At 34.1% G+C, this 26,658-nt stretch overlaps 4 protein-coding genes across 4 annotated transcripts; 3 read left to right on the top strand and 1 right to left on the bottom strand.

Moving 5' to 3' along the window:
* The first annotated feature begins 4,109 nt into the window (after nt 1-4,109).
* Nucleotides 4,110-7,501, top strand: LOC115764830. Its single transcript, XM_030708082.1, has 4 exons — nt 4,110-4,711; nt 4,774-4,929; nt 5,009-5,045; nt 7,236-7,501. Exons 2-4 carry the CDS (start codon nt 4,875-4,877, stop codon nt 7,468-7,470), a joined length of 327 nt encoding a protein of 108 aa, XP_030563942.1. The 5' UTR covers nt 4,110-4,711; nt 4,774-4,874; the 3' UTR covers nt 7,471-7,501.
* A 274-nt stretch (nt 7,502-7,775) lies between these two features.
* Nucleotides 7,776-15,417, bottom strand: LOC115764809 (guanine nucleotide-binding protein G(s) subunit alpha). The gene is made up of 9 exons (XM_030708060.1): nt 15,311-15,417; nt 13,615-14,088; nt 12,196-12,292; nt 10,386-10,506; nt 9,438-9,566; nt 9,194-9,373; nt 9,016-9,140; nt 8,036-8,109; nt 7,776-7,975 (listed from the first exon to the last, which is right to left on the bottom strand). The coding sequence occupies exons 2-9, from the start codon at nt 13,888-13,890 to the stop codon at nt 7,829-7,831; spliced, it is 1,149 nt and encodes a 382-aa protein (XP_030563920.1). The 5' UTR covers nt 13,891-14,088; nt 15,311-15,417; the 3' UTR covers nt 7,776-7,828.
* A 2,417-nt stretch (nt 15,418-17,834) lies between these two features.
* LOC115764819 (nucleosome assembly protein 1-like 1) lies at nt 17,835-20,382 on the top strand. Its single transcript, XM_030708072.1, has 5 exons — nt 17,835-17,923; nt 18,350-18,454; nt 18,524-18,992; nt 19,690-20,019; nt 20,081-20,382. Exons 2-5 carry the CDS (start codon nt 18,369-18,371, stop codon nt 20,297-20,299), a joined length of 1,104 nt encoding a protein of 367 aa, XP_030563932.1. The 5' UTR covers nt 17,835-17,923; nt 18,350-18,368; the 3' UTR covers nt 20,300-20,382.
* Nucleotides 20,383-20,993: 611 nt separating this feature from the next.
* On the top strand, nt 20,994-25,066 carry LOC115762875. Its single transcript, XM_030705253.1, has 7 exons — nt 20,994-21,369; nt 21,429-21,489; nt 22,947-23,095; nt 23,491-23,563; nt 23,621-23,796; nt 23,858-24,191; nt 24,970-25,066. Exons 1-7 carry the CDS (start codon nt 21,210-21,212, stop codon nt 25,064-25,066), a joined length of 1,050 nt encoding a protein of 349 aa, XP_030561113.1. The 5' UTR covers nt 20,994-21,209.
* Nucleotides 25,067-26,658: the final 1,592 nt, after the last annotated feature.

Here is a 26,658-nt window from a genome sequence, read left to right as displayed (position 1 = left end):
TGCAGGGTATAATAAAAATGCCTTTATTCCTTACACAGGGTTACACAGAATAGAGTTCCACTTTGATAATAATAACGGGTATTCAATTAAGAGATTTGCCCTAAAAACGTTTCATTATTTAACAATGTTATGAACACCCTGTATCTCCTGTCTAAGCCTCATATGGTATAAAATGAGCAAACGTCAAAGTGAATCCAGCAGTCTTTTCTTAGATTTCATTGTGCACTGTTGAATAAATTAAATTTTGTTTCATAACTATGTGTATGGAATCAGTTCCAAAATATTTAAGCATTTATAAATGTTTTTTCGAACTATTAATTTTGCTGCAAATATGTACATTTTGTATATGATTAGTGACATAAATTATCAAAGACTGTAGGCTGTGGAACTGAAGCAACTGAGCTGTTGATTTCTTTTAATCTACAATATGGAAAACTGTTTTCTGTTTAAAATTATACATTCTATGAACTGATTGACCTGATTGACTGACTGATGACACAGAGCCCTAAAAGAGATAATAACTGCGAATATCAGTGTAAAAGTTTATTAATGGAACTGCATCGCTAAAAACAGTGTCCCAATAATGTGTTCGTACAGCGACTAAGACAGACTCGCAGAAGAGCAAAAAAAAATGTATTAATTACATAACATTAAAAATTATGATTAAATATGTTTAATATTATGAAAAAACAAAAAAATAAACGACAAAAAGACACGTTTGCGGCTCCAGTAAAGTCTTCGTACACTTAAACTAAAATCCGTGAAGCCAGACAATACTCGCACCTTACACTTGGCTTTGAATTTTTGGGAATAAACGGAGTCTTATTTGCCAATTTCAAAATATTGTTTGAGTGCGCTAATCAAATATTCGCCGTTGCCATTGTGAATTGAATTTGAAAAATTGAATATTACCTTACGAGTTTTCAAAAAACGCAGTGCACAAAATTCCGGACAAACAAAATAATATTAAGACACACTCATCTCACTAGGCTATGCGCGGTTTACAACGTTTTGCGGATGTTCAAATTCGTTCACAAAAAATGAACTAACATTATTTTTAATTTTTTTACCACATTTTCATAACATAACACTAAGACATAACACGAGACATTTTAATAACCTTGTGAGAGCTATTACAATTTTTTTTTAGCTTTATACAGCATACAAAATCTGCGGCCTCATAGGGGCATCAACCGCCGAATTTATATAGCTATATCCGTCAGTCTGTCTATATGTTTCCATGCGAACTAGTCTCTTAATTTTAAAGGGATACAATAAGTGAATTATTAATTAAAGAACACCAAATAGTACCGATTCCGAAGATTAAACACTGATGCATGGAATAGACGCCAATTGACGTAAGCACGCCATACGCCATGTACGTGAGGCCTATTCCTTCCTTCAGTCCTCTGGTCAGAGTGTATACCCTGAACGGATCCATCCAGCTTACACATAAAAACCGACAAGCAGACGGACGTCGCTAGATCGACTCGACTATTAATGCTTACCAAGAACATATATAACTCTTGGGGTCGGCGATGCTTCCTTCTACCCTTTTACCCTTTTTAAATGGGTATAAAAATATAAGATTAAAAACAGGCCATAGAGGCCTTTGGATTTATTCTTGCACTCTAGTTTTTGATTACGTGGGACATAATCTTAGTTTCGCAACTTGAGAAGATAAAGTTATCAGTTACACTTGCGAAGCTTCCAAATATAATATCCGGTATGCTTGGCTCCACAAGCTTAAATGGAAATGTGGTCTCCAGTGATTTAAATAACTCTGAGATGACTTGGCATCATTATTTTACTGTTCATATATATCAATTGGATAATTTTGGTTTTTTCTATATTTTATGGGATCTGAGATGCTTCCTTTGGCCTGTTACATATATTTGCGCAAATACATTATACCCTTTTTACTTATTTTCAATGGGTTCAAAGTACAAAAAGGTTCAGCAGCACAGCCAGCTTGGAAGAACTATATTTCAAGAGACAGTTAGAACAGGTAGCTTGCAACAGCGTCCGGAAGCAGTGCGACTGTGTATGACACGAACAATCGACTCAGCACGCCTTATTTTCAATGCAGAGTCGGTCGGTTGTTACTATGATCTGATCGTAAGAATCTAAGTAGGAGATGTTGTTGGTGATACACGCTCAGTCTAAGCGCGTGGTGAATTTCCATTAAGAAAGTGTCCGGCAGTGAAAGCGCTTAAGCCGTTGGTATCATATGCTTGCGGTGACAGCGGGCGAGAGTTGAGTACTGCTTGCATCTCAAGGACAGCGGTGTTCAGCTCCTCAAAGGGAAACCGGGTATTCGCGAAGTTACGCGCCAGCAGACCCTCTAAACAGCATCCTCCTAAAGACTGTCAAAGTGTAGAGCACTAGGTCGATGCACTATCGATGTAAAACGATATTTGTGAATGATATGTGTTTGATTTCTATCAGACACAGAAAAATGAAAATGGAGTTTAAAAAAACCTGTCTATCTATAAGTTGTAAGTTTTGATTTACGTAATACTTTGAGTGGGGGTTTTTATTAACTAATGTAAATAATTATAACATTTAATATTATTTGCTTAACATTGCTTTCGGCTTATAAAATAATTTTCTAACCGACCCAACATGAATGCATATCTGCACATATAATAATATAGATTCAATATATTTAACTATAATATTCCGAAATTAAAAATATATTATATATTTGTTATTTGTTATTAATTTTTTACTTTTGTATTTTTTTATTTTTTATTCAGATGTTTCAACTGTACAGATATATATTGGCTACTACAATATTCCTCAAACAACCAGAGAATTTATATTAAATAATATTTACAACTTATTTTCAAAAATATTATTATCATTCCCACAAAGAAAAAAGGGCAATCCAATAAGTAATTTACAATCAACGTCGAAGCGTAATTTAGACAGTATTGGTGGGGGACACCTAATAAAGAAAGCTAACTATTATTGATAGAAAACGGATTATACTTAAACCGTAACTGAAAAAAATTAAATGTATAAATTCACAAAGGAAATAAACTATTTAATTGAACACTAAGACGAGCTTTTTGGGTGCATGCCGTAAGGGTTAAAGAGTGATGGCAAATGGTTGTATGCATATATATTATATTTCATCTTACTATCTTTTATGTGCGAACTCGATGCAACATTCAGCATAACTAATTCCCGCCGAATCGACCGAACGCCTTATTTAATTTTATATTTTATAAGTATATTAATATTATAGTTTTATGGTATATTAAATTTACCTATTTCCTTTGTTGCTATATCGTTGCTATATTGTCAGCTACGTGTGATATCGATAGTTCCATACTTATCGAAAAGAAAGTCGATTGGTCATCATAAAACAACAGCAAAACCCTTTTGGAACTTTGATGCTTGTTGCTTCTTACGGGAAAATTTACAGCCAATATTCTTGATATTTGTATAGCCTGAACTCATGTAAAATGTAGAAAAATGGTAAATTAGAAGAGTAAACTGGGTGAAACGACTGCCTGAGGGAAACATGGAGGTCACTTTGGTAAATTTGGAATATGACAATTGTGTTTTATAACTTTAAAATCTAGTTAAGACTTACCAGCAAGCCGAGAAATAATAATATTTGAAGAAGAATGTAATGACTATCTGATTTAATAGCTTTACATTTATTTTTTGTTTGATAAATGAAGACAAAGCATCTTAAATGACAAGCCATACGGCGTGGGCATAATTTATGGTCCCATCTCATGTGAAGAGGATGCTTTTAAGGGCAGGTGGATGTGTTACGAGCTCCATAAATGGTAGAAATGAATTGACGCAGTCATAAAAATGGCAGTCTGGACGCGTCTGAGTAGGAATTTACATAAACTACCAGAAAATTAAATGGCCAATTTACGTGGCGTGCTGGATCCTCTTGACTTTAGAGCGATATTCGGTAGTGAGGCGGAACACTCGCCTGCTGTTTGACGCCAGAAATGCGGAATCGTAGACATTCCGGAACGGGCATCTCTGGCCTCCAAAGCGAATTACCTCCCTTCAAGATCGCCACCTGCACACTCCAAATCCATTCAAAGGCGCTGCGGATGTGGTAGACGGTAGACCAATTCCTCGGAACATAAACTGATGGTCCGGTAGCGCGTCGTTAAGAGCGTCCACAGCCAGAAGATGAGATAGCATAATTCTTCGGAAGATTTTGGAGAATATGGGGAGCTTGCTACAGATCGCAGTAACTTTAGCAACTATCTGTAGAAACGATCAGTCACGGTAGCCAAAAGTTGGAAAATAAGCAACGAGCAGATGATTGGCGAAGAATCAACGCGGGCGCAGTCCGCGCATCATTCCCATTGATGCGAAAGAGCGGCAGTAGAAGTGAGCTTCCGAGGGTGGATCTTATTGTAGACATCGTCTTAACAAAGCTTTCTGCTGTCTCCGCAATTCATCGAAAAGCTAAGAAGCTCGCCTTGGGCAGGACGCAATGGCATTGCAACCATTTTTCGCTAGAAATCTTAATTTGAACCACGGAACAGGAGTTGCTTATTGAAGCTATTCTGTAGAAAAACTTAAGTGTGCAAGGAGCGATCTTCAAGATTTCTTCCGCAAATTGCAATAATTCTATTCAATATTTCTAAATATATTATAAAGCCCGTCTGCAAGAAGATAGCGCTCCTGCACTTGATTAAAATTATCTGCAATGCTTGGATAAAGTGTGAGTACGCATGATTTTTTTCTTTAAGTCCTGCGTCTAATGGTAATTTAAAAACAAATTAGTTTTGGACATAGGGGCGGCATAATAAGTTGCAGTAAAATAATACTAAGTACTGCGAAAGAATTTTGAACATATTTTCTACTAATGTAAAACAAAAGGTAACATGCTTATCATTTCTGTATTATTCTTTACTTTCAACGGTGTTTTTGGTGAAAACTGTAAGTTCTAGAATTCTGAATCATTGCTTTGAAATTATCAAAAGACGAAATTAATATATATTTTCTTTTCTTACGTAAGCCTTCTGGGAAATAATAGATGGACAATTAGTCCTGAGGTAAGTACTTCATCTTACAACAGCATATTATCCTTATTAATAAAACAGATATTTTTAAATATATTATTATTTTTTCAATTTTCAAAAAGCTTTATTTATTGGTCACAACGTTCGTAAGATTAAAAGTTTTCGTGTAATATCTATAGACTAAGGTCGAGACCAGGACATTGAAGGAGTCCAAGAATATCCTGCAACAAACAAATCAAATATCTAGAAATAGGAGAAACAAACGCAGAACAGTTGATTACCAGAAATAATTCCAAAATATTTTGAGGGCAAGAGAAATATAGAAAACAAAATGAAAAAAAAAACGCAAAGGAAGATAAGCAACGGTACACAACAAATTTAGAGATCATCAGAGCCTTGCTTTAGCGAAAAAGAACACTCAAAGAGAATGGTTCGTAAGCAAAACGCCCAACGTAGAAGCGTTACATGCGAAATAGTCGAAGTTTGCTCTCCCGTTTAAATAAAAGGCCCTTCCCATCACGCCAATGGAAATTGGCATTGGGCAGATTAAAACGAAAAGAACACACAGCTATACCTAAATAATTATTTGGGAACATAGTTAAAATCTGCATTTAGCAATATCGGTATTTTGAGTATAAGGACAAAATATATGCACAATTTAAAGGAATGCCAATGAGATCACTGGCCTCCCCAGGCCTCGCTGACATGATAATGGAAAAACTGTTTTACTGATAAATTAATAAAAAAAAAAAACAACCACTTTTGGCGAAATAATTAGATGACATTATTGCCGTAACGGATAAAACAGAAGTACATAATATTATTAAAGAACTGAAGAGGCTCTAGTAGAGAGTTCCCAACTAGGAGATATCTTGAACCCTGTCAACCAACCCCAATTACATCCCGACATGCGCGATAGAAAGACGATAAGACGATAATATCTAAATATAAATATCGCTGACTGTTTGCCCGGGCAAACAGACAAACAAAACCCATGGTTCCTAGATGACCCACATATCCTTGGTGTTACATACCAAAGATATCGTCCTGGTGAACCTAAATGACCGAAGTGGTAAAAATATATGAATGCTTTATTTTCAGCCGCCCTCAGCAACAGCCTTATCCCAATCCATGGTACCTAGTTGACCCATATATCCTTGATTATACCATATCACTGATATAGTCCTGGTGTACCCAAAGGATCAAATCCATGCAAAATGCGCACGGAATCGGTCCAGAAATATGTATGATTTTTTGCTTTTAGCGCCCCTTTTATAGAATTTTGTGGCCATTCAAATTTACGGTCGTTGATTTGCCAGTTGACTGTTAAAAGCATTTAAATACCTTGTGGGTATGCAATGAAATTGTTATTTAAAAAAATTTTAGTTCGTCTGCCTACTGGGCATTTATGTTCGCCTGGTACTTCAGCTGAATTTTCATTAAAGCATAAGCACGCAACTGCTCCTCCGCCCGCCCCGTTTGGGTATGCAATGAAATTTTTGATTCACAAAAAATTTTAGTTCGTCTACCTGTTGGGCATTTCTGTTCGCCTGGTATTTTTGCCAGATTTCCGTTCAAATCTAACGCCCCCTTCTGAACAGCAGCTGTTAATAGTGATATGTTAATTAACAGCTGCAGCTGTTGGTTAACAGTGAACGCTCAAATAACAGCTGCTAATTAACAGTGCAATGTTAAATCAAATTTTTTTTGGGAATCTACCTACTGGGCATTTCTGTTCGCCTGGTATTTCAGCTGAATTTTGATCTAAAAACGAGAGCCAACGGCCGGTCACAGTGTGATGGTATTTTGCAACCGTTAATTTTTAAACCTCATTATAATTGTGTACAATGCTTTTAAGCGAATTTTGATAGCATTTGGAACTATAGCTTCCCCAGGACTTTATCAATGATATGGTATAATTAAGGAGCTATCGGTCATCTATGAACCATAGAGGGAGGTGGGGTCGGCTGAAAGAAACGCATGTGCATTTATATGTTGCACGGATTTGGAACTGTAGGTTCACCAGGACTATATCAATGGTATGATAAAACCAAGGTTATATGGGTCATCTGGGAACCATTGGGTTTGACTGAATGTTCGCGCGAGACGAAGCAGATATGACGAACAGCAAATGCTGTTTGTGCAAAACTTTAAATTAATACTTGAAAAATCTTTAAATCATATAAGATAAGAGACTTATTTAGGTTAAACTATTTATTTCAGAGTGGTATTCATGTTCAAAGGACAAGCACTAAAGTCTCAACAGGGATTCAATACAGAAAGCGATTTACGAGATTTTACATCAGAGAGCAATAACGCCCATGATGCAACGCGGCCTGTACTGGTAAGAAAGGTTTCAATGTACAACAAGAATGCCTGGAAAAGTAAAATTAAAAGAAACTTTGACGAAATTGATAAGGCTTCCGTCAGTTTTGGCCTACTTAATCCTCTGGTATAGTTATAAATATTTTAACTTCTATCTAGACTTACTAGCTCAAGTATAACTTACTCATATGTGCTTTGTGTTAGGGGAATATTATAATAAAATTTATGCTCAATACACTTAGGAAAATTAATCGAAAATGTTTAGATATAAAGCGATACTAATAAAAACAAGTACAATTGTTAATAACATGTTTATTTATTCTTCTTTAATGTTGAGTTTTGTGAAAGGTCATACCAGATCTAAATGCAGCGCTTTTATTTTTCAAGGGACTATTTAAATACAAATTACATTTGATAATATTATATTTAAAACAGTAATTCAATAATATATTTTTCACTTTATTTTTTTGAATTACGGTGATAGGGATAACCTATAACAATTCATATTGACGCAGGTGCATCCTTTGAATTATGTCCCTACAATCATTAAAAACTCGCTTTATGTTTTCTGTGTCAACGGCGCATGTGAAATGTGGGTAACAATAGTGTTTTCCGTCTCCACTTGCTGTCGATATACGCTGTTGAAATATATAAATTATACAATTAAATTTGTTGTTATTTGATTTCTTAGGGCTTACCAGAAACTCGTCCCGTATAAAATATTTTGCTCTTATTACTTCTGGGTCATCATTAGATTCCATTATTGCGTCACCTATAAAAAAATTAAGTAATTGATTAGAAAATAATGTTAATATATACATCTTTAAGTTATACATAACAATATATACCCTAGGTGTGAAAGAATTTCACCGCCATCCAATAAATTCTATCTAGATGTCAAAAATTACTGCGACTTGTTCTAAATGGTAAGTTTAATACTTGAAAAGTATAGTACTATTAAACCTAGCAAACCTAGCGTTCTCCTCTTTCAAGCGAACAGACGTAGTCTCTCGGTGTGCAGGACCTCGTGGGCAGACACTCTCTTGCGATCTTTTTCAACGTGTGCGCTATGATCTAGTTTTATTTTCCGCCGCTTGTTGGTGTTGCATGCGCTCTTAACAATTTTGAACTTACTTTCTTTTTACAATCTTCACAAAATCTTGCCAAAAGCAAATTACGGCAAGTCAATCGAGCATAGCTTGTTGGCTATTTGATAATTTCGCGCAATCTAAATGTGCGGATTACACTGGACTAGTGCGGAATGATATTGCCCAACGTAATGGTTTGCACTGCAGTTGCGACTCGTGTGGGAGATGAATGGCGAAATGGGGGCGTTTATGCGGCAGACTAGGAGGGGCTTTCTGCATGGCCGATGCGTTCGCAATCTTTACTCTAATCTACTCCTCCTATAGGTATAATAAAAAGCAGCCTTATCCTTAACAGCTAGCTTCCGCAGGCTGCCAAAACAAAAGTTCTTTAATAACAGCGCGTTATCGATTATTATTTTTGGGTTGTGCTGTAGACTTAGCTAATTATATACATTTGTTTAGACCCAATGCATCTCTATTCGAGGTTTTTTTATTCGCGTCACATATTCAGTAGTTTAGATTTTGTTAAGTCTTAAGTAATATTCAAGTATGACTTAAGTTTTGTTTTTAATATCGATTATGTTACTTACTTGGCGTTTGATATTTGTTAAACTCGGAGAAATATTCCGACAATTTACTTTTTCCAGCCTTAATTTTCTCTGCTAACAAATCTTGCTTATTTAGAAAAAGTATAATAGAAATTGTGCGTAGCCATCTAAAATTAAAAAGAATTAAAACAATAAACAATTTTGGTAGTTCTTATGATACCTGTTATTCCAAATACTCTTAAATAAGTCTAAGGATTCACGAAGCCGATTTTGAGTGGGATCCTCACGCAAAACCATGTTATAACTTGAGCATGCCGTTACAAATATTATAGCAGTTACATCATTGAAACATTGAATCCACTTTCTACGCTCGTCGCGTTGTCCTCCCACATCAAACATACTATAGAGTAGGAAATTTGACACATTTAAAAACGATAATAAGATATATACGTAATGTAACTCACTGAAAATTAACTTTGTCCACCTGAAATCTTGTTTCGAATATTCCAGAAGTCAAAACACGGCACCGAAGAATATCTTGTTCATTAGGGGTATAATTTGGATTCTTAATTGTGCTAACTCGATCCAAAAAGCTTTAATGTTAAGATAAAAGAAATTCAAAATATTAATTCAAATATAAACATTTATTTATTTAAAAATAAAGTGGGATTCTTCGGCACGCCGCAGATTCAATAACCTTGTAAACATTTGGCCAAGAGAGTTGGTTGTACGATAGTTTTATTTTTGAACAACTATTCCTGAGAAGCCATATCAAATAAAAGTGCGCTTTGATAGGCTGCTGCACAATTTTAACGACTATTCTTATGGCAAATCTAAGATTTCTTCTATCTAGCATGTGTCTTGCCTACAACACAAAGGTGGAAATAAGCTAAATTTTATGACGATGGCGTGGGAGAGGAAGTTTTAAAAGCCAATATACATTCGGCTGATGATAACTATAACAATTTTTTAATATTAACGAGAGTTCAGTTGGTCGCGATAGCTACAAATTGAAATATACTTGATATATATATACAATCCTAGAAAAATGTTTGATTTGGTAACTCTAGCTCTTAAAACTTAAAAGATTTTGTCAAAATCAGCTTTCGATATCGATTTAAATCAATTGCTTGAAAACGGGGCTTGTAATCGAAAAGGAACTCGTACTGCGCATGCATTAGGAGGACCTAAATTCTAAATTTCTAGTCTAGCTCTTATAGGTTCTGAGATCGACGTATTTAGAAATACGGAGGGACGGACAGACAGACGGACATGGGTGGATATACTTTAGATACTTTATGGTGTCGGGGATGGTTCCATTGGCCTGTTACACACATTTGCACAAGCTATATTCGGATTAATAATTTTAAGTCCGAAGCTTGTAAGCTGTACATAAATGATATATTACTTACTATTTTGCGCAGTCAATTAATTGATATTCATTTGACCTCTCATAGGTTTGAAGGACCCCTTTGTCTTTCCATAATTCTTCTGTGTGCTCATAAAATTCAGGAGGATAGTTAAAGTCTGGACCTAGATTAAAAGAAGTTGGGCAATAAGTTAAGATACAATGGTAAACAAGCGAGTGGAATATATAAACTCTAGACGGGGAAACCCGTCTATGATATACGAATTCATTAGTAAACTTTTGATGTAGTGGACAATCTTTTCTTCGACTCATACTCATGGGCTCATATCCGTTCTGATCTCTCAGAGGCGTCAGAGTTGTTTCAAAAGGGATTGTCAATTTCTTTTATTTTTCTTTTAAAATTGTTATAATAACAAAAATATCATTTCGTTGATATTGAAAGATGTTATTATCCTGAAATTAACATTTTGTTACTACCGGAAAAATTAATTACAATGAAAATAACATCTTATTATCATTACAAAAACTTACTATTTAAATATATTTTATTTGTTTTGCAAGAATTAAAAAAAATAATGATGTAAAATCACACTTAATCATCATTGAAACATTAAATCACTAAACATAATGATAATTAATCAAAAATAATACGATTTCTTGTTTTTGCTTTAAGAAACTAACTTTTGGAAATGTTCATTCGATAAATATGATCTCTTCTTGCCGTTGACAAACCAATGTAGTACACAAGTATGCTGCAAAACTTATCTGGTTTTTGTATATTCTTCAAAATATATTAAATTATGGTTTCACTGAAAACATTAATGCTTAATAAATGTTTTCGTATTTTTTCATATGTTAAGTATACTAATGAATAATTTCGATATTAATTTCTTTAACGATGCTGAAATTAAATAATCATTATCATTCCTGAAATATTATTTTAATAATTTTTATTAATGACAATGAATAATGATGATGTGTCAATGATGTGTGTCAATTGAATGTCTTCTTAACTACCAGCACTGACTTAGAACATATAGATGGAATAATAAGTACAAAAAAAGTAGGGCCCACAGAGACTAGATCCCACATAGACTTCGTTTTGCTCGTGTTTATAACTCGCTCAAGAGACCGAGTCGCATTGCAGGCCTACGCTTTGCTCTCACTGCAGATTTGACTTACTCTCATAAATGTCTAGAGCATGTATATGTATGCATAAGCATAAATATTCTTTATAGAAGACGTCTCATTCAATGGATTACACATTTCGTGGCAAAATTAGAATATGCTATTATGCAATGTCCGACTTGTCCGGATGAAGGCATTTTTTACCGCCATTAAAGCGACTAGAGACTTAATGAATATCCTTGTGAATGAGCGTGTAGAATACTAGCAAACTACTAGTTTAAAATGTTCAGTAACTAAATTTAAGAGGAAAAATACTGATTACCTCCTTTAAAGATCAACCAAAAACCTTTTGGCAACGCCCACTGCTCAGGCAAGCGGCAAAGTCGATATATTCCATTATTTTTTAGATTTAAAGTCACCATATATTGCAGGATTACTACTCATGACCTCTTCTTAAGATCGAGCCAAAATATTGCGACCACAAAAATTGCAATAAAAATAAATAAAAATATAGTGTATCAAAAAGAATAAGAAGTGTTTGGATGGTTGAAGGTTAAAGTGAATAACACATATAATTTGTTTAATGATATTTAATAAAAAAAATGCTTTATATCTAAAATGTTTATCAGTCGGTAGAGCATTAAGCAAAGAGCTTAATTAATGTGTAATCGAAGCTAAATAAAAACCAGCAAGAAGTATTAATAACTAATTTTATGTATTCTTACTAGAGGCGTAATCCTGAATATATTCCACTCTGGGTTCATTCTCTTTCTTTTCTAAAGCTACAGGTGGATTTAGTGTGCTCATGGCTCCAGTAATAGTCTGTAAATAATAAGAAATGCATATTGAGAGTTAACGCAGAGTAAGTAATATTTTAAATAATAGTAAACAATATTAATGCGCTTTAATGCTTCTCTTTCGGCGTTTTGTTCATGTTGCGAGTTTTTTTCTACAGTATGTCAAGAAATTATTTTGACGAATCGAAAAACAAAATTTTTTACATGATTTTTTTTGTTGTTCATATTTAATATCGATTTATTATCTTTCTTAAAATTAGTTTAAAAAATACATATCATTGCTCCAAACTACTTTTAAAATAGTTGTCAAGGTCAAAAGTAGGTCTTTTAAGATGTTTTTGTAGTTAGTGTACGAAAACGGATGCCAAAATAGACAAAAATGTTAACTAGCCAGCCAGAATGAAAGGCATTAACGTTGGCTTTGATATATTATCCTTATATACAAGGCATAACCTTACATATTCGGCATAATGAAAAGAGTAAAGAGTTGCGGGCTAAAGTGGAACCTTAGGATTCACCAGAACAAATTTAGAAAATAAATTGCAAAAAAAACCTTTTGGGTTCTGTTATTCAATCACAAAGTTGAGAAGATTAACTGCGAAGCCGAAAAGTAATAACTGAATCGAAAGCCTTATTAAAATCGGTTTGGCTGATGTCAGTGTGCATTCCTCTCATAAAATCATTTACTACAAGGAAAGTAATCTCAAGAAGGTTATAGGTTCAGGATGTACGCTTCACGAACCGATATTGGGATTGCGATTCTTTTAAAAGCTTTAGGAATAGCACGCAATTTGGAAATAACTCTATAGTTTTCCACATTAGTTTTACTCCGTTTTTTTTTTTTTTTTTTTTTTGGAGAGAAATGATAAACGGATCTTTTCAGATGGACGGGAATGGTGAAAGTGTTTACAGACAACAATCTGAGGGAACACCATCAGGGCCCGGTAAGTATACCAGCTTGATTGTATTAAGCTCGCTAAGAAGCGAACTTACAGTAATAATTAGATTAAAGATGCAGTTGGAGCTCTGTAATTGATGTGGATAAGGCTGATTTACCAAGAGGATAAGGATTTGTTTAAAGAGTTTGTGAACAGATTGGTAATACAAGTTATGTGATGTAATTCATAGAGATTCCAATATGATAAATAGGTGTCCAATGATAAATAGGTGCGCTAAAACCTTAAACTCTCATTAGCCAGTATTATGGCAAGCTGACCAGATCATATAAAAGCTTTGAAAAACCTCAAACCAAAAATCGAACAAATAACATTTATGTTTTAGCTGATATGAAGATATATATATATATATATATAGATATAGAGTTGTCAAACAAACAAACTTACTTACCAATATAGCATCACGAATATTTTTTTTAATATCATCAATTTTCTGTTTTTTCTCTTGTTCAGAAAATCCATCGACGTGCAATATCCGCATTTGTTTGACTATAGTTGATTTACCGGACTCACCCGCTCCCAATAAGAGAAGTCTGTGTGTTGCCCGATAAAGCTGTTTATCCTTCTGCAATTGCCTTGATATGGCATCGCTTCTGCGCTTTTGGCTTTTTGAATCCTCCGAATTTACATCAGACTGTTTCGAAGTGGGAGAGCCAAAGCAACCCATAGCAGTCCACGGCGTCCACCAACACGTCGCTCGATTCTCTTGGTTGGCGTCGGGGGACTCTGCACCCCTAGTACTTTCTCCGTTTTGCTCCAGTATAACAGAGTCTTTCAATTAGGTACTAAATTGATTTTGATAACCAATTTATGCAATTCCAATTACTCCGTTCAAGTTGCCTCGAAGCGACTGTTTAAGATTAATCTATGCAAAATAAAAATTTACATTAAAAAATATGCATTTGAACCTATTTAGCTGTTGCATAAGGTATTATTTTGTCGAGACATGTGCAACACATATCCATATTTCATAAAATATGTATATATATAGTCATATTGTTCAGTTTTATTGTTTATTTATCATAATGCAAGTTAAATATTATATGAACCAATAGGAGAAGATTAGAATAAAGGGTCAAATATGCCTGGTTCTTACAAATTAAATTATTAATATGAAATAAAATCGTTTAAGAACTCATTTTTGGCAGGCAACGATGGGAACTACGAGCTGTTCGTAAGAGTTTAGACCCAACTTGACATACGGACATGTTTGGGTCGACAATTGGATATTTTATATGAGAATATATTTTTCAGCTTGGTTAACTTTTTGTGCAAATTTGTATGGGCTTAACGTAATAATTAGCAATCATTTTGTCAAGCATAATAAAATGTATATATACATATAATTTTCATATTTATATATGCATGCGCCTATATAAATGTCGAATTATGCGAACAAGCACAAGTTTCGAGTACCGTGTAACAGGTGAAAAGTGGGCTTGTTAGCGCATATGTACTTGTATTTATATATATATACATATTTGTATATATATATATATATATATATCTATAATTTACATATATATAGATGGTACCTAAAGGATATCTCTAGTTATAGATATAAAATGTATTATTTAAACACACTTCATGTTAACCATAAATTTATTGTGGAACTATTATATTATATGGAATTAATCACATATTATTAATATACTACAATTCTAAATGGATGAATTTTCGCGCATGAATATCTGAACAATTTTTATAAATATGTATTCACATATATATGTATGCATATACTCAAATTTACGTGTCGCATATACATATATACACAGATATCTGCCAATGTATAAATATATGGCTATTTGTAATGTAATGTCCATATGCAAGTAGATCAGGCAAGGTTTTATTCAAATTTATTTTATCAGGTAACGTTTAATAGTTTTTTATTTTTTTCAGCATTAAAAGGTCAGACTTGTTTCGCCTTATACCACGCAAGGAATCATTTAGAGTTATTATAAATACACATAGCATTCAATACGTATTGAGAAAACGCGATTTTCATTGTTTATGATGTGCTTTCTATTAACAAAAGGCTTATATTATAAAAGCATCATTTATTGAGGCAATGTCAAGGAAAAATATACCTTGATTACACAAATACCAATACACTAGATATTTTTCATAAACATATAAATTGGATAACAAATCTCGTTAATTGCCCTAACATGCCACATTATAAAACTAATACGATTTTTAACTTTTCTTCAATAACTAAAAAACTCACTTTTATGTATTTTTATTTTATGTATCAACCTAGAGATGTACCTTAACCGATAGTTTTTTCTTATTCGAAGAAATCGTTTTTAGCGATGTTAAACACACACTAAATATTATACAAGGCATTCGGTTAAGGCACAATACTGCATACTTAAATAGAGCGTTTGCAAAAGGAACTTCGCAAGTTACTGTTGTAATTTGAATTATCGCCAGCGCTGACAGACGCAGCAAGGGGACGGGGTTGGAAACACCAAGATTCGATCCACTCTCTGAGTGGCAATATTTTTGAGAGAGTGCGAGCAATTTAATAAATACCTTAAATTTCGCTGCGGCTACCTTATATAATAAAGGTGCACGCAAAAATGGAAAAATAACGGAGAGGGAGGTTTGCAATTTTTTTGTTTTCTATTCCATCATATTAATAAAACTTAATGCATAAATTTTATGGAAAGATTAGCGGAAAATGGTCGTGCTAGATTCTGCATGAGTCACATCGCATCAGCTATAACATTAGCAAACATTTAAATTGAAAAAATGCTTTTCTTTGCGAAGAAGGCTGGCAAGTCTCTCTTGCAATTGTCGCAGCTGCTATATAATGCATTCATTCGTTGTTGATCTGGGCGAAGGATAGAAATTGTACAAAACAATCTATATATTCGGCTACAATTTGTCTTAAATTTTATAGTTATCAAAAAATATGCTATTGCAAAATATTAATACATAGACGCAGCTAGCTGCCTCTCGCTCTCTCTTATTTGTGCGGTTATTCGCCGGCTCAGCCAAGACACATACGCTTATACATAAAAATACACAGGAACATAGGTGTTGTATGCGCTTACAGCTCTAAAGTTTACTGATGTGGTAGAAAAAAAAGAGATTTTCTTAAGTTATTATTCGTGGGCGCTAAGGGTATTAAGGGTATGCAAGCAAACGAAATTAGCATTACCCGCAAGAAGAGTTAAATTTTTATGGAATTGGCAGCACGTTACGCGATGATTTCGACGAGGTTGTAGGCTTGGTTGAAGCTGGAGCGGGGAATTTCGACCTATGACTCTGCCTTATAGAGGATGTGTAAGGGTACCATTTTCACAAGAATTATGACCATGAAAAATTTTGTAAGATCTTAATACAAAATTGATTTAGAATCCAAACCATGGACAACAAGTCAAACCTCTTGAAAATCGGATGAGTTTTTACCGAGATATGGGAGTGGGAAATTTTGAAAATTTTTTCACATGAATTTTGACCTATAATTAGTTGTCAGATTTACAATCCATATTAAGCTAGAGGCCAAACCGTAAACAAACAGCCAATCCTCGTGGAAATGCCTGTTTCCTATCAAGGAATATAAATGAGCACCAATTACTAAATCAACTCTTTGACATTATCTTAGACAACAGCAACTAGCAGTCGACGCAAATTAATGTTACAGTATATATATAAGATCTCAGTGCACTGAATACACTAGTAAAATCAAAATATAATCTAAAAAATCCGATTAGCAGCTTTCCATACACTTAGCATATCGCTCAACAAATCCCCCTTTGTATTGTACGGAATTAACACAACAGAAGACTTAATAGGAAAAATTCAAATAATAAACAATAAAAATTTTAATAATATCAGAATCCTATTCACACAGACTCTTGCTCTGAGATCAATGCAGTAAGATTCTGATATATCTTTCGCCCCACTACAGGAAACTAATATCGCTTGCTCACAGTGTTGACATGATTGTCTATAGATAGTTTGCCCAAAAATATAATTTTCCTCAACTAACATGAATAACTGAAAGGGGTTGCAATGGTTGTTGTTGGTAAGCAAAGTACGCCAACATCAAATCATGTTGATATATATATATATATATGAGGTCCTGTACATAGAACTTATTAAACCGTAAATATTCAATATGTTTTCAAAGATTTTAAGTTTCCTATGTTCTCTGTTCATGTAATTCATAGAGCATGAATGAAGTGAGGAGCAAATTGGTCCTTTCTTAAAACTTTTACTTTTGAATGATACTGAACACTTATTGGTAGCCAGAAAGAATCTAAAAGAACTCTGATATATGAATGATTCCATGATTCTATGCCGTTCGTACAAGAGCAACTATACTTTGCATTGATACAATTTTTTTAATCTACCAACAGGTTAAAAACAAACAAAGATGTTTTACGTTAACCGTCTGTGATTGCAGGTGACTGTGGATTTATTTATCTTTTTTTAATAGTTGGTTGATTTTACTGAGTAAAATCACAGTTTTTGATGATCAAAGCTCAAACCGCTGGAGTATTCGTGTTACTCTCTCTTGTCAAACTATCGACGCTATTTTGATGTCTTTTATTTTAAGTGCAATGGGTTGACGCAATGTATGTAATTATTTTATAGTTTTTATTCACAGGTAGCCCTGCGCACCGAAATTAATTCTTTTGGGCCGACATTGTTGCGGCGTGCTCTTCGATTGAACTCTTTGTCTGAAGGTATGTCGTCTTAAAAATCATATTTTCATACGAAAACGTTTTTGTATATTAAGTAATAAGCTTGTTTAATTGATTAAAAGTTATTACCTGTGCTATACAATTGTAATACACAGAAATGGGGGTTGGCAATTCAAAGCACATCTCACACGTGCTTTAGTCCTAAGGAATGTGCGAATGTGGCCTGGCATACGCAATTGGGTTTTTTTTTGTTCTCGCTCAACAAAACGATTCTATTATGACGTATATGTGTATTTGCGACCTAATTTGTTTTAGGATGTGTGCTTAGATACACATTTATATATAAGTTTTTTGCATGTACGTAATTAATATGTACTTTCACACATGTACGTACATATGTGTCAGCATTTTACTGTATAAAACCGAAGAGTTCAAATATATTAATGTGCACGTGTACGCATGTTTCAGAATCTCGCATTTATTCAGAATGGATGCTCCACAGGAAGGAAATGTCGATGCTGAGTCGTGTAATGAAATTGAAGATGATAAGTCAATTTCTGACTGTCAATCCATGTAATTAAAGCGCTTTATGTTTTCTTACTTTTTGGATATTTAAATTTTTATTCATCCACTCGACGACAGGCCAGCCTACATGAACTCCGTGCTACGGCGGCAGTTTTTGCAGGAAATGGTGAAGGCCTTGCCAGCAAGCGTTCAGAACAGGATTGTTGTACTGAAGAACTTGCAATTGGAACATCTGAAAATTGAAGCTGAGTTCTTTGAAGAGGTTTATAAGTTGGAGAAAAAGTTTCAGTTGAAATATCAACCTATGTTTGATAAGCGCAAAGAAATTGTTGTCGGCAATGTAGATCCTTCAGAAGAGAAGCCCAATTGGAAGGAGCCCGAGAATGTGCCGACCGATGGAGAAGTGGGCGATGGATTTCGTGAATCTCTTAAATCCATCAAAAAAATGCCTCAAGATGCAAAGGGCATCCCAGACTTTTGGCTAACCGTGTTCCGGAACACCGCAATGCTGTCTGAAATGGTGCAGACTCATGACGAACCCGCCATTCGCAAGCTCACGGATATTGTAATTAAATACGACAATGAAGTACGTAGACCATTTACTCAACTATCTGTTTTGCCATTAGCTAATCTGGCAATGCCAGGTCTATCGCTCTATGGCGCCTATTTAACTTATTTACTGGAGTAGCTATATAGTTTGTATTTCTTATTATATTATGCTCTAAAGTTTTTGCTATATAATTGTTGTACTTGTGAAATTATTCACACAGTATTCCATTGAAGTATGACTGAATTGGCTAAATAGTTTTGCAATTTCGTATACCCTTTAAGAGTGTATTATAAGCTGGTCATAAAATGTGTAAAACTTAGGAGACACGATGAAGTATATATATATTCTAGATTAGCATTAACAGCCAAGTCCGTCTGTCTCTCACTGGATAGGAACGACAAGTCGAAAAGTAGGTTCTGGTTTGGTTACCTTTATCTATATTAATATAACTTGACCAAACTGGGGATTTATTAGTTCCACTATGGTCCTGCTATAGGAAGCATCGGTCGAAGAGTAGGTTCTTATTTGGCAAAATGTTTAGTTTCCCATGATATTTTCTAACTATTCTCACTTATCTGCAAAAGGGAAATGTCTACAAAAATATTAAATCTTCCTCGTGTCGAAGATATTTCCACTAACTCGTTTCAGTTAATTTTTCCAGCTTTCTACAACTAAAGTCAAATAGTTGAACAAAAATTAAATATATAACATTATGAACATTTTTCCTTTTCAGCATTCTTATACTTTAGAGTTTCATTTCGACAAAAATGAATATTTCTCTAATGCCGTACTTACGAAGCAATACTTCCTTAAATCTACTGTTGACCCAGAAGATCCGTTTGCATTCGAGGGGCCGGAAATTTATAAATGCAAAGGTTGCGTTATCAATTGGGAAAAGAAAATGAATTTAACTGTTAAGACCATCAGAAAGAAGCAGAAGCACAAGGAACGTGGCGCCGTGCGCACAATTGTTAAACTGGTTCCTACAGATTCCTTTTTCAATTTCTTTAATCCACCGGAGGTTTCAACTGACAAGGATGAAATCGATGATGAATCACAGCAGGTAAGATGTTTACTATTCTGTTTTGTATAATATTTTTTTAACTGTGCTCATACATGTACAGATATTGGCAACCGATTACGAAATCGGTCACTTTTTGCGCGCCAGGATTATTCCGAAAGCGGTGCTTTATTATACGGGGGACATTGTCGATGACGAGGACGACGACGATGAAGAGGAATTTGAAAACGAAGAAGATGAATACGACGATGATGAGAATGAGGGTCACAGCAAACCAATTGGCAGCAAAAAACAGTCGCCAAATGACTGTCCCAATCAGTAAAATATAGCCTTCATGTTTCAACTACAAAAGTTGTGTATAATAAGTATATGTAATAAAAATATATTTTTGGTGAATTAAAATTTCAATCTATAAACTTGTTTCACTTGTTAAGGCAATCAGTTAAGAATACAGCTCTTCAAGCAACGTCAATTGGTCGGGACGTCGAACCCGCGATCAAAGGATGCTCGTGACAGCACAAATCTCTTCTAATCAAATTCTAATTCGCGGTAGTAATATTTTTCTCTTGGTTTTACGCCTTAGTATTTTATAAAGAGAAAATAGATTGTATCTTAGAAGGTCCATAGAAAAAGAAGGTCCACTGCAAAACCATTCGACCACAGGCTTTATACATATATTATTTCAAATTATTCTTTATTCATTGACCTTTATTATTCGTAATGAATTGAAATAATAAATGAATTAAAATACAACTAATAGAAAATCGTCTTAAGCTTAGTGCTGAAGGCAGTCAGAATGCCTCTCTCGGCGTAAATTAAATTGCTTCTTTTTATTTTATTTTTTCTTGCGCCCTTTTCTGTTTCATTTCTTCTTCCAGCAACTCGTCGATTACATCATCGAAAGCGCTTTTGAAGGCGGATGCTGCGTCCGTAATTGGCATAATTAATCAATTTTTATAAATGAAGACTCTCTTTAATTAAGAGAACGCAAAACGATTTAAAGAAAAGCAAAAAGTAAAGGAACGTTTTTAGCAACAGGACAAAAATGAAAAAAATACACAAAATTCGAAAGCGATGCTTTTATGCTTTCTATGAATTGAGGAAAGGTTTATTGAGAACGAAGATGCTGAAAGTTGCTTAAAATTTGATAAACTAACAAATTCTCAAAATAAGTTTTGTGTGCCTTGTATTGTACATTATTTAAGTTTGAGTTTTATGTTTGTTTTAAAAAAATGAATTATAAAAATATATTCCCAACGAAATATTCTGAAAGTAATCTTAATTTACTTTTTACCCGCATTATAATTTGGACATTTTTGATATATAAAGTGCATTCAAAGTTAGATCAAAGATATATTGGGCCAATGTATGGCCTACAGAACGAAACATTAGGTAGGTGCGATGCTTTTTCGTGTGTTCTTATATTTTTCATAAATAATACAATTCCTAAGTTAACCAACAAAGGGGAATCCGACTTGATGTACGCAAAACTCTGGCAATACACTTCTACAAGTAAGTAATGGATGTTAATGCTCCTTATATGTATTTAATCATCTATAAACAAACAAAAAACTAGTGACAACATGCTTTTAGCATTATGTATTAACTAAATTTTAAGCTTGCCGGCTTGCGGTAAAAGACTTTGAATAAGTTTATTGGAGATAATCGACCAACATCTGGATGGGTTGAAGTTCATAGGAGCTTAACAATTGAATCGTTTTGCTAAGCAAAAATATAATAAAAATTGAATACACGCCGAAAGAAGAAGAAGAAGACAAAGACAAGTCGCTTGTTAGGAAATAGAAAAACTGTAACAAAAGTGATCTGTGTTCAATGTACACTTGTCTGAATAGCAAAGTTTGCATATCTAATGCTTATAATTTTCGAGTAATGCTTCCAAAACCACACGGCCTGAATATCCTAATAAATAAATTGCAAACACATTTTTTTGGAAACCCAGTCCAGCTTATATCCCTAAGTCAATTGAAAGGTAGTTGCGCTGATGTACAGAATCTAGTATTTTGATTAAAATAATTTCAGCGGAATAGGTAGGGAAAGGTTTAAAGATAGCCACGATTATGTCTAATGAGTGATTTTTATTTCACAAAAGAATTTCATCATCCTCCATCTTGGTTCTGTATGTATGTATGTGTGTGTATGTATGTATGTATGTACCTACATAAGTTCATACAGTCCGCTTAAAACAATATTCACACATACATATACGAAAGCATGTGCACTTGCAATCCGAATTAGATCCCCAAAAACACAAAAATATAAACCTTGGGCTACAACAGTATATGTATTTCCATAACCACATAAGTAATAAATAAATATTATTTGCTAACACATACTTTTTGTCCATATTGCTGCACCTTGCACATAGGCATGTGTATAAACACACATATCCAAATAAAATACTTGAATAAATTATCCCGTGTATTGTTGATTAGCTCCCACAAAATTAACAAAGCATAACAATAAAAATAAATCCCAAAAAGAGAGACTAGGCACTAAAAAAAAATCATCTGGCAATTAATTGCATTCCTTGCAGTTAGAATTTGCCGCATTATTGTGTTTTGCTTTTTAATAAAACATTGAACAACATAATACCAACACGAAATAGCGAAGGTACGAGACGAATCCGTTTTCGAAGTACCCGTTGCAAAGTACTCGTTACATTTGGGTAATTGCAGATTATTTTGTACTCGGGAAAAGTTATTATTCAAGTCACGTCCACATCCACATCCACATTAGATGACATATATAAAAAATTGATAAAAAGATTGCACGAGTTAACTTACACTTCCGCCACCGATGTGCAGAAAGGAGAAAATGGCAACATCCAACGAGAAACCTTAAAAATAGTGAGAAGATAACCCTCAGGAGCTCTTGTTTTGTTTTGATGAATGCTTACCAACATATATAATAATAATTAATAATAAAAATTTCGTTCTAAATGATTCTAGGAACAATACAAAAACATTGGAAACCTATCTTCCCTTGACTGAAAATAAACTGGATAAATCCGGATGCTTACCAACAGACAAATTTTCAATTGTTCTTCATGGGTGGATTCAAAGTTGTTCTGATGAATGGGCAGTTGCACTTATCGAGCGTAAGTTTATTTTTTAGTAATATAACTGCCCCTATGGTTGCTCAAATATAACATATGGAAAGAAATCTTAACTTAAACGAAAAAGTAGACTTTAAATCAAATAAGATATTCTCGATTTGAAAGAAATGAGTTATGTCGTGCGTGATGCTCTCAATATAAATTTTTGTCCATGTCTTAACCAAAATCTTTCAAAGATATATTTATTTTCGCCATAAACCTGTTTCATAATGTAAGTTGCCCTTATCCTCAGCGACAAATATCTAGCTTTAATGGCGTGTCATTTAAATTTCATTCATAACAGACAAACATAAAGATTCGCGAATTCTGTCGTACAACCGTTCGCAATTCCATTTTTCCTTATATATTTGGATTTTTATATATTATTAGTATTTCAGGGTTGAGCTTTTACCGTAGAGGCTGTGTAATATGTATTGATTACAGCTATGTCGCAAGCTCCTCTTATATCAGGTATGTATATTTTAATAAAGCAAATAAAATGTAAAATACTTATGCATACTCTTCTAGGTTGTATGCCAATTTTGAGTATATATCCGAAGTTATTGTCTCAATCGTAATATCCCTTTTCCAATACGGCTTTGATCCCAGCCGGGGATACTTGTTTGGATTCAGCTTTGGTGGCCAACTAGCATCAGCTGTAGGACGAATATTACAGCCACAGTTTACTTTACAAAATATAGACAGTAATTTATGAAATATGAACTATAAATATGTATTGTTGCTTATTCGAAACATTTTTTTTAGCTTGTGATATGGCTGGACCTGGATTCGATCCAATTGACATAGACCACTCGAAGGCCGCAAAGAATGTTCAATGTTTTCATACAAGTCGGGATAAAGGAACTTTGATATATTCTTGCCACAGAAATATCATGTTGGGCAGCTGTGGACTAAGCCAGCCTTCCGTAGCAAGTCAATTACATCTTGGTAGTCATGGACTATGCGTCGATATTTATATAAACACCTTTGATTATCCTTTTTATGCATTGAGAATACCCCCAACTGAATGCATATCATTTGCTAAAGCAGCGAATATTCCAAAAGATTTTACTGTGGGGTATCAGGAAAATTTCAACAAGTAAGTCTAATGCAAAGTTGGTTATATCTATAGGAAAAAAAGATTTTCATGTTACATCACTTAAAACAAAAACGCCTATTCACGCGTCAAGCGCCACGAACTCGCATTGGGACCTGTTGCCCAACCGTTATAGCTCGGTTTCATTATATGAGATACCCCATCTATTCCAAAGGATGGTATATAATTATTATTACTACTAATTCTAAGTTCTTGAATAACTAAGTTGTTTATAGTCTGATCTTATTTAAATTTTCGGGAACTCACCCTTGTGATTAGGCGAGGCCACGTCCATTGATTATTTAAAACGAATCGGCTTTTATTTATATTAAGGATTCGAAGAGTTGTTGTACAATTCGACGAAATTGTTCTGACAAGCCATGGTGATGCCTAAGTCCACAATAAAAGAAATATCCCTCTGAACGCAACTTAGCACTGATCTTCTTGAAGGAAAAAATTGCTTTAATATATATAGAAATGATGGATCAAGTTTATCACGCGATATTGGACGCCAGGGTTTTTCATCACACAGAAAAGAAACTCATTTCTGGAATATGGATTATTTTAGGATTAAAGTCTCTAAGCATCTGGCAACGCATCTATTAATATCAAATGTTTATGTTCGAGAACAGCGAAACATTTGTTTTTAATTTTTAATGGCGCAGTTAGCCGTTTGGGTCCTAACAGGGATAATGTGGCGTTAGCAGTCCCGGCTATGCCGGGTAATTTCTTTTAGCTGCAATTAAAGAAAAAAATAATAAAACTAACTTTTTTCTTCTAGGCAAGTTATTGGTAAAATTTTCGTGCCCACAAGCTTACATTATCCCTACAACCTATCGAAAAAGGAACTTCAACTTATATCCGGGATGAATGTCTAACAAAATCATCATATATATAACAGATTAAATAAAAATAAAATTCACATAACAAATATATTTTTCTTGAGCTCTTTAAAAAAACTTTTAATATAATATATGCATAGAAGAGATTCTTGTAAGCGACTTATGACTTATGACGACTTATAAAATACGTAAGGCATTATCCACCGCCATAAATTGCGTACATACATGCGTATATATGTACATACATACATACAGACATACATATACATGTACGAACATACATATGTATATATATATATATATATATATATATATGTATGTATGTAAGTACATGTATATATTTATATATAAATATATATATATTTATATATAAATATATATATGTTTATATATAAATATATATATATTTATAAATATATATTTATATATAAATATATATATATTTATATATATATACATATGTACATACATAAATACATATATATATGTACACACGTACACACATACGTACGTTAAAAACACCAGACACCAAAAACGCCAAAAAAAAAAAAAATAAATAAGAAAAAAAAAACACAACACTACTAGCTAAGCATGAAAACTGCAGAGTCTACTTAAATTCTTGAGAATCGAGGAGTAGAGCACTTGGTAGAAATTTGTTTTATTTAAAATTGAGGCACAGTAACACCAACACACACACACACACACACACACACACACACACACACACACACACACACACACACACACACACACACACACACGCACGCACACACACACACACACACACACACACACACACACACACACACACACACACACACACACACACACACACACACACACACACACAACACACACACACACACACACACACACACACACACACACACACACACACACACACACACACACACACACACACACACACACACACACACACACACACACACACACACACACACACACACACACACACACACACACACACACACACACACACACACACACACACACACACACACACACACACACACACACACACACACACACACACACACACACACACACACACACACACACACACACACACACACACACACACACACACACACACACACACACACACACACACACACACACACACACACACACACACACACACACACACACACACACACACACACACACACACACACACACACACACACACACGCACGCACGCACGCACAACACTACTAGCTAAGCATGAAAACCGCAGAGCCTACTTGAATTCTTGAGAATCGAGGAGTAGAGCACTTGGCACAAATTCGTTTTATTTAAAATTGAGGCACAGCGACAAATAGGTTTAGTCTGCGTTTTGTATTAGATACCAAACATTCATGCATGCGTACATACATGCATACACTAACACACACACATAAATCCACACGCACACACACACACACATATAATACAATATTAAATGTAGAAAATATATCCGTGTCTACAGAATGTTTATATATATATATATATATATATATAAACATTCTGTAGACACGGATATATTTTCTACATTTAATATTGTATAAAATATAGCCAAATAATTTCATATTAATTATTGTTACAATTTTTGATATTTTATTTACGTA

This window comes from Drosophila novamexicana, unplaced genomic scaffold (assembly GCF_003285875.2).
Source record: "Drosophila novamexicana strain 15010-1031.04,08,12 unplaced genomic scaffold, DnovRS2.1 tig00000008-arrow-pilon, whole genome shotgun sequence".
Taxonomy (NCBI): Eukaryota; Metazoa; Arthropoda; class Insecta; order Diptera; family Drosophilidae; genus Drosophila; species Drosophila novamexicana.
Note: the sequence above shows the minus strand (reverse complement) of the source record. Positions and strands in the feature narration are given on the sequence as shown.

Bases quoted from the DNA above. Each gene is read 5' to 3' on its own strand.
- LOC115764830 (XM_030708082.1), top strand. From the start codon at position 4,875: ATGCTTATCATTTCTGTATTATTCTTTACTTTCAACGGTGTTTTTGGT. The intron at 4,930-5,008 runs GTAAGTTCTAGA...TTCTTACGTAAG, and splicing joins CGGTGTTTTTGGTGAAAACT to CCTTCTGGGAAATAATAGAT. The intron at 5,046-7,235 runs GTAAGTACTTCA...TATTTATTTCAG, and splicing joins GATGGACAATTAGTCCTGAG to AGTGGTATTCATGTTCAAAG.
- LOC115764809 (XM_030708060.1), bottom strand. From the start codon at position 13,890: ATGGGTTGCTTTGGCTCTCCCACTTCGAAACAGTCTGATGTAAATTCG. The intron at 12,293-13,614 runs GTAAGTAAGTTT...TATTATTTACAG, and splicing joins ATATTCGTGATGCTATATTG to ACTATTACTGGAGCCATGAG. The intron at 9,374-9,437 runs GTGAGTTACATT...CCTACTCTATAG, and splicing joins GTGGACAAAGTTAATTTTCA to TATGTTTGATGTGGGAGGAC.
- LOC115764819 (XM_030708072.1), top strand. From the start codon at position 18,369: ATGGATGCTCCACAGGAAGGAAATGTCGATGCTGAGTCGTGTAATGAA. The intron at 18,455-18,523 runs GTAATTAAAGCG...ACTCGACGACAG, and splicing joins ATTTCTGACTGTCAATCCAT to GCCAGCCTACATGAACTCCG. The intron at 18,993-19,689 runs GTACGTAGACCA...TTTCCTTTTCAG, and splicing joins TAATTAAATACGACAATGAA to CATTCTTATACTTTAGAGTT.
- LOC115762875 (XM_030705253.1), top strand. From the start codon at position 21,210: ATGAATTATAAAAATATATTCCCAACGAAATATTCTGAAAGTAATCTT. The intron at 21,490-22,946 runs GTAAGTAATGGA...AAATGATTCTAG, and splicing joins CTGGCAATACACTTCTACAA to GAACAATACAAAAACATTGG. The intron at 23,096-23,490 runs GTAAGTTTATTT...TTAGTATTTCAG, and splicing joins GGCAGTTGCACTTATCGAGC to GGTTGAGCTTTTACCGTAGA.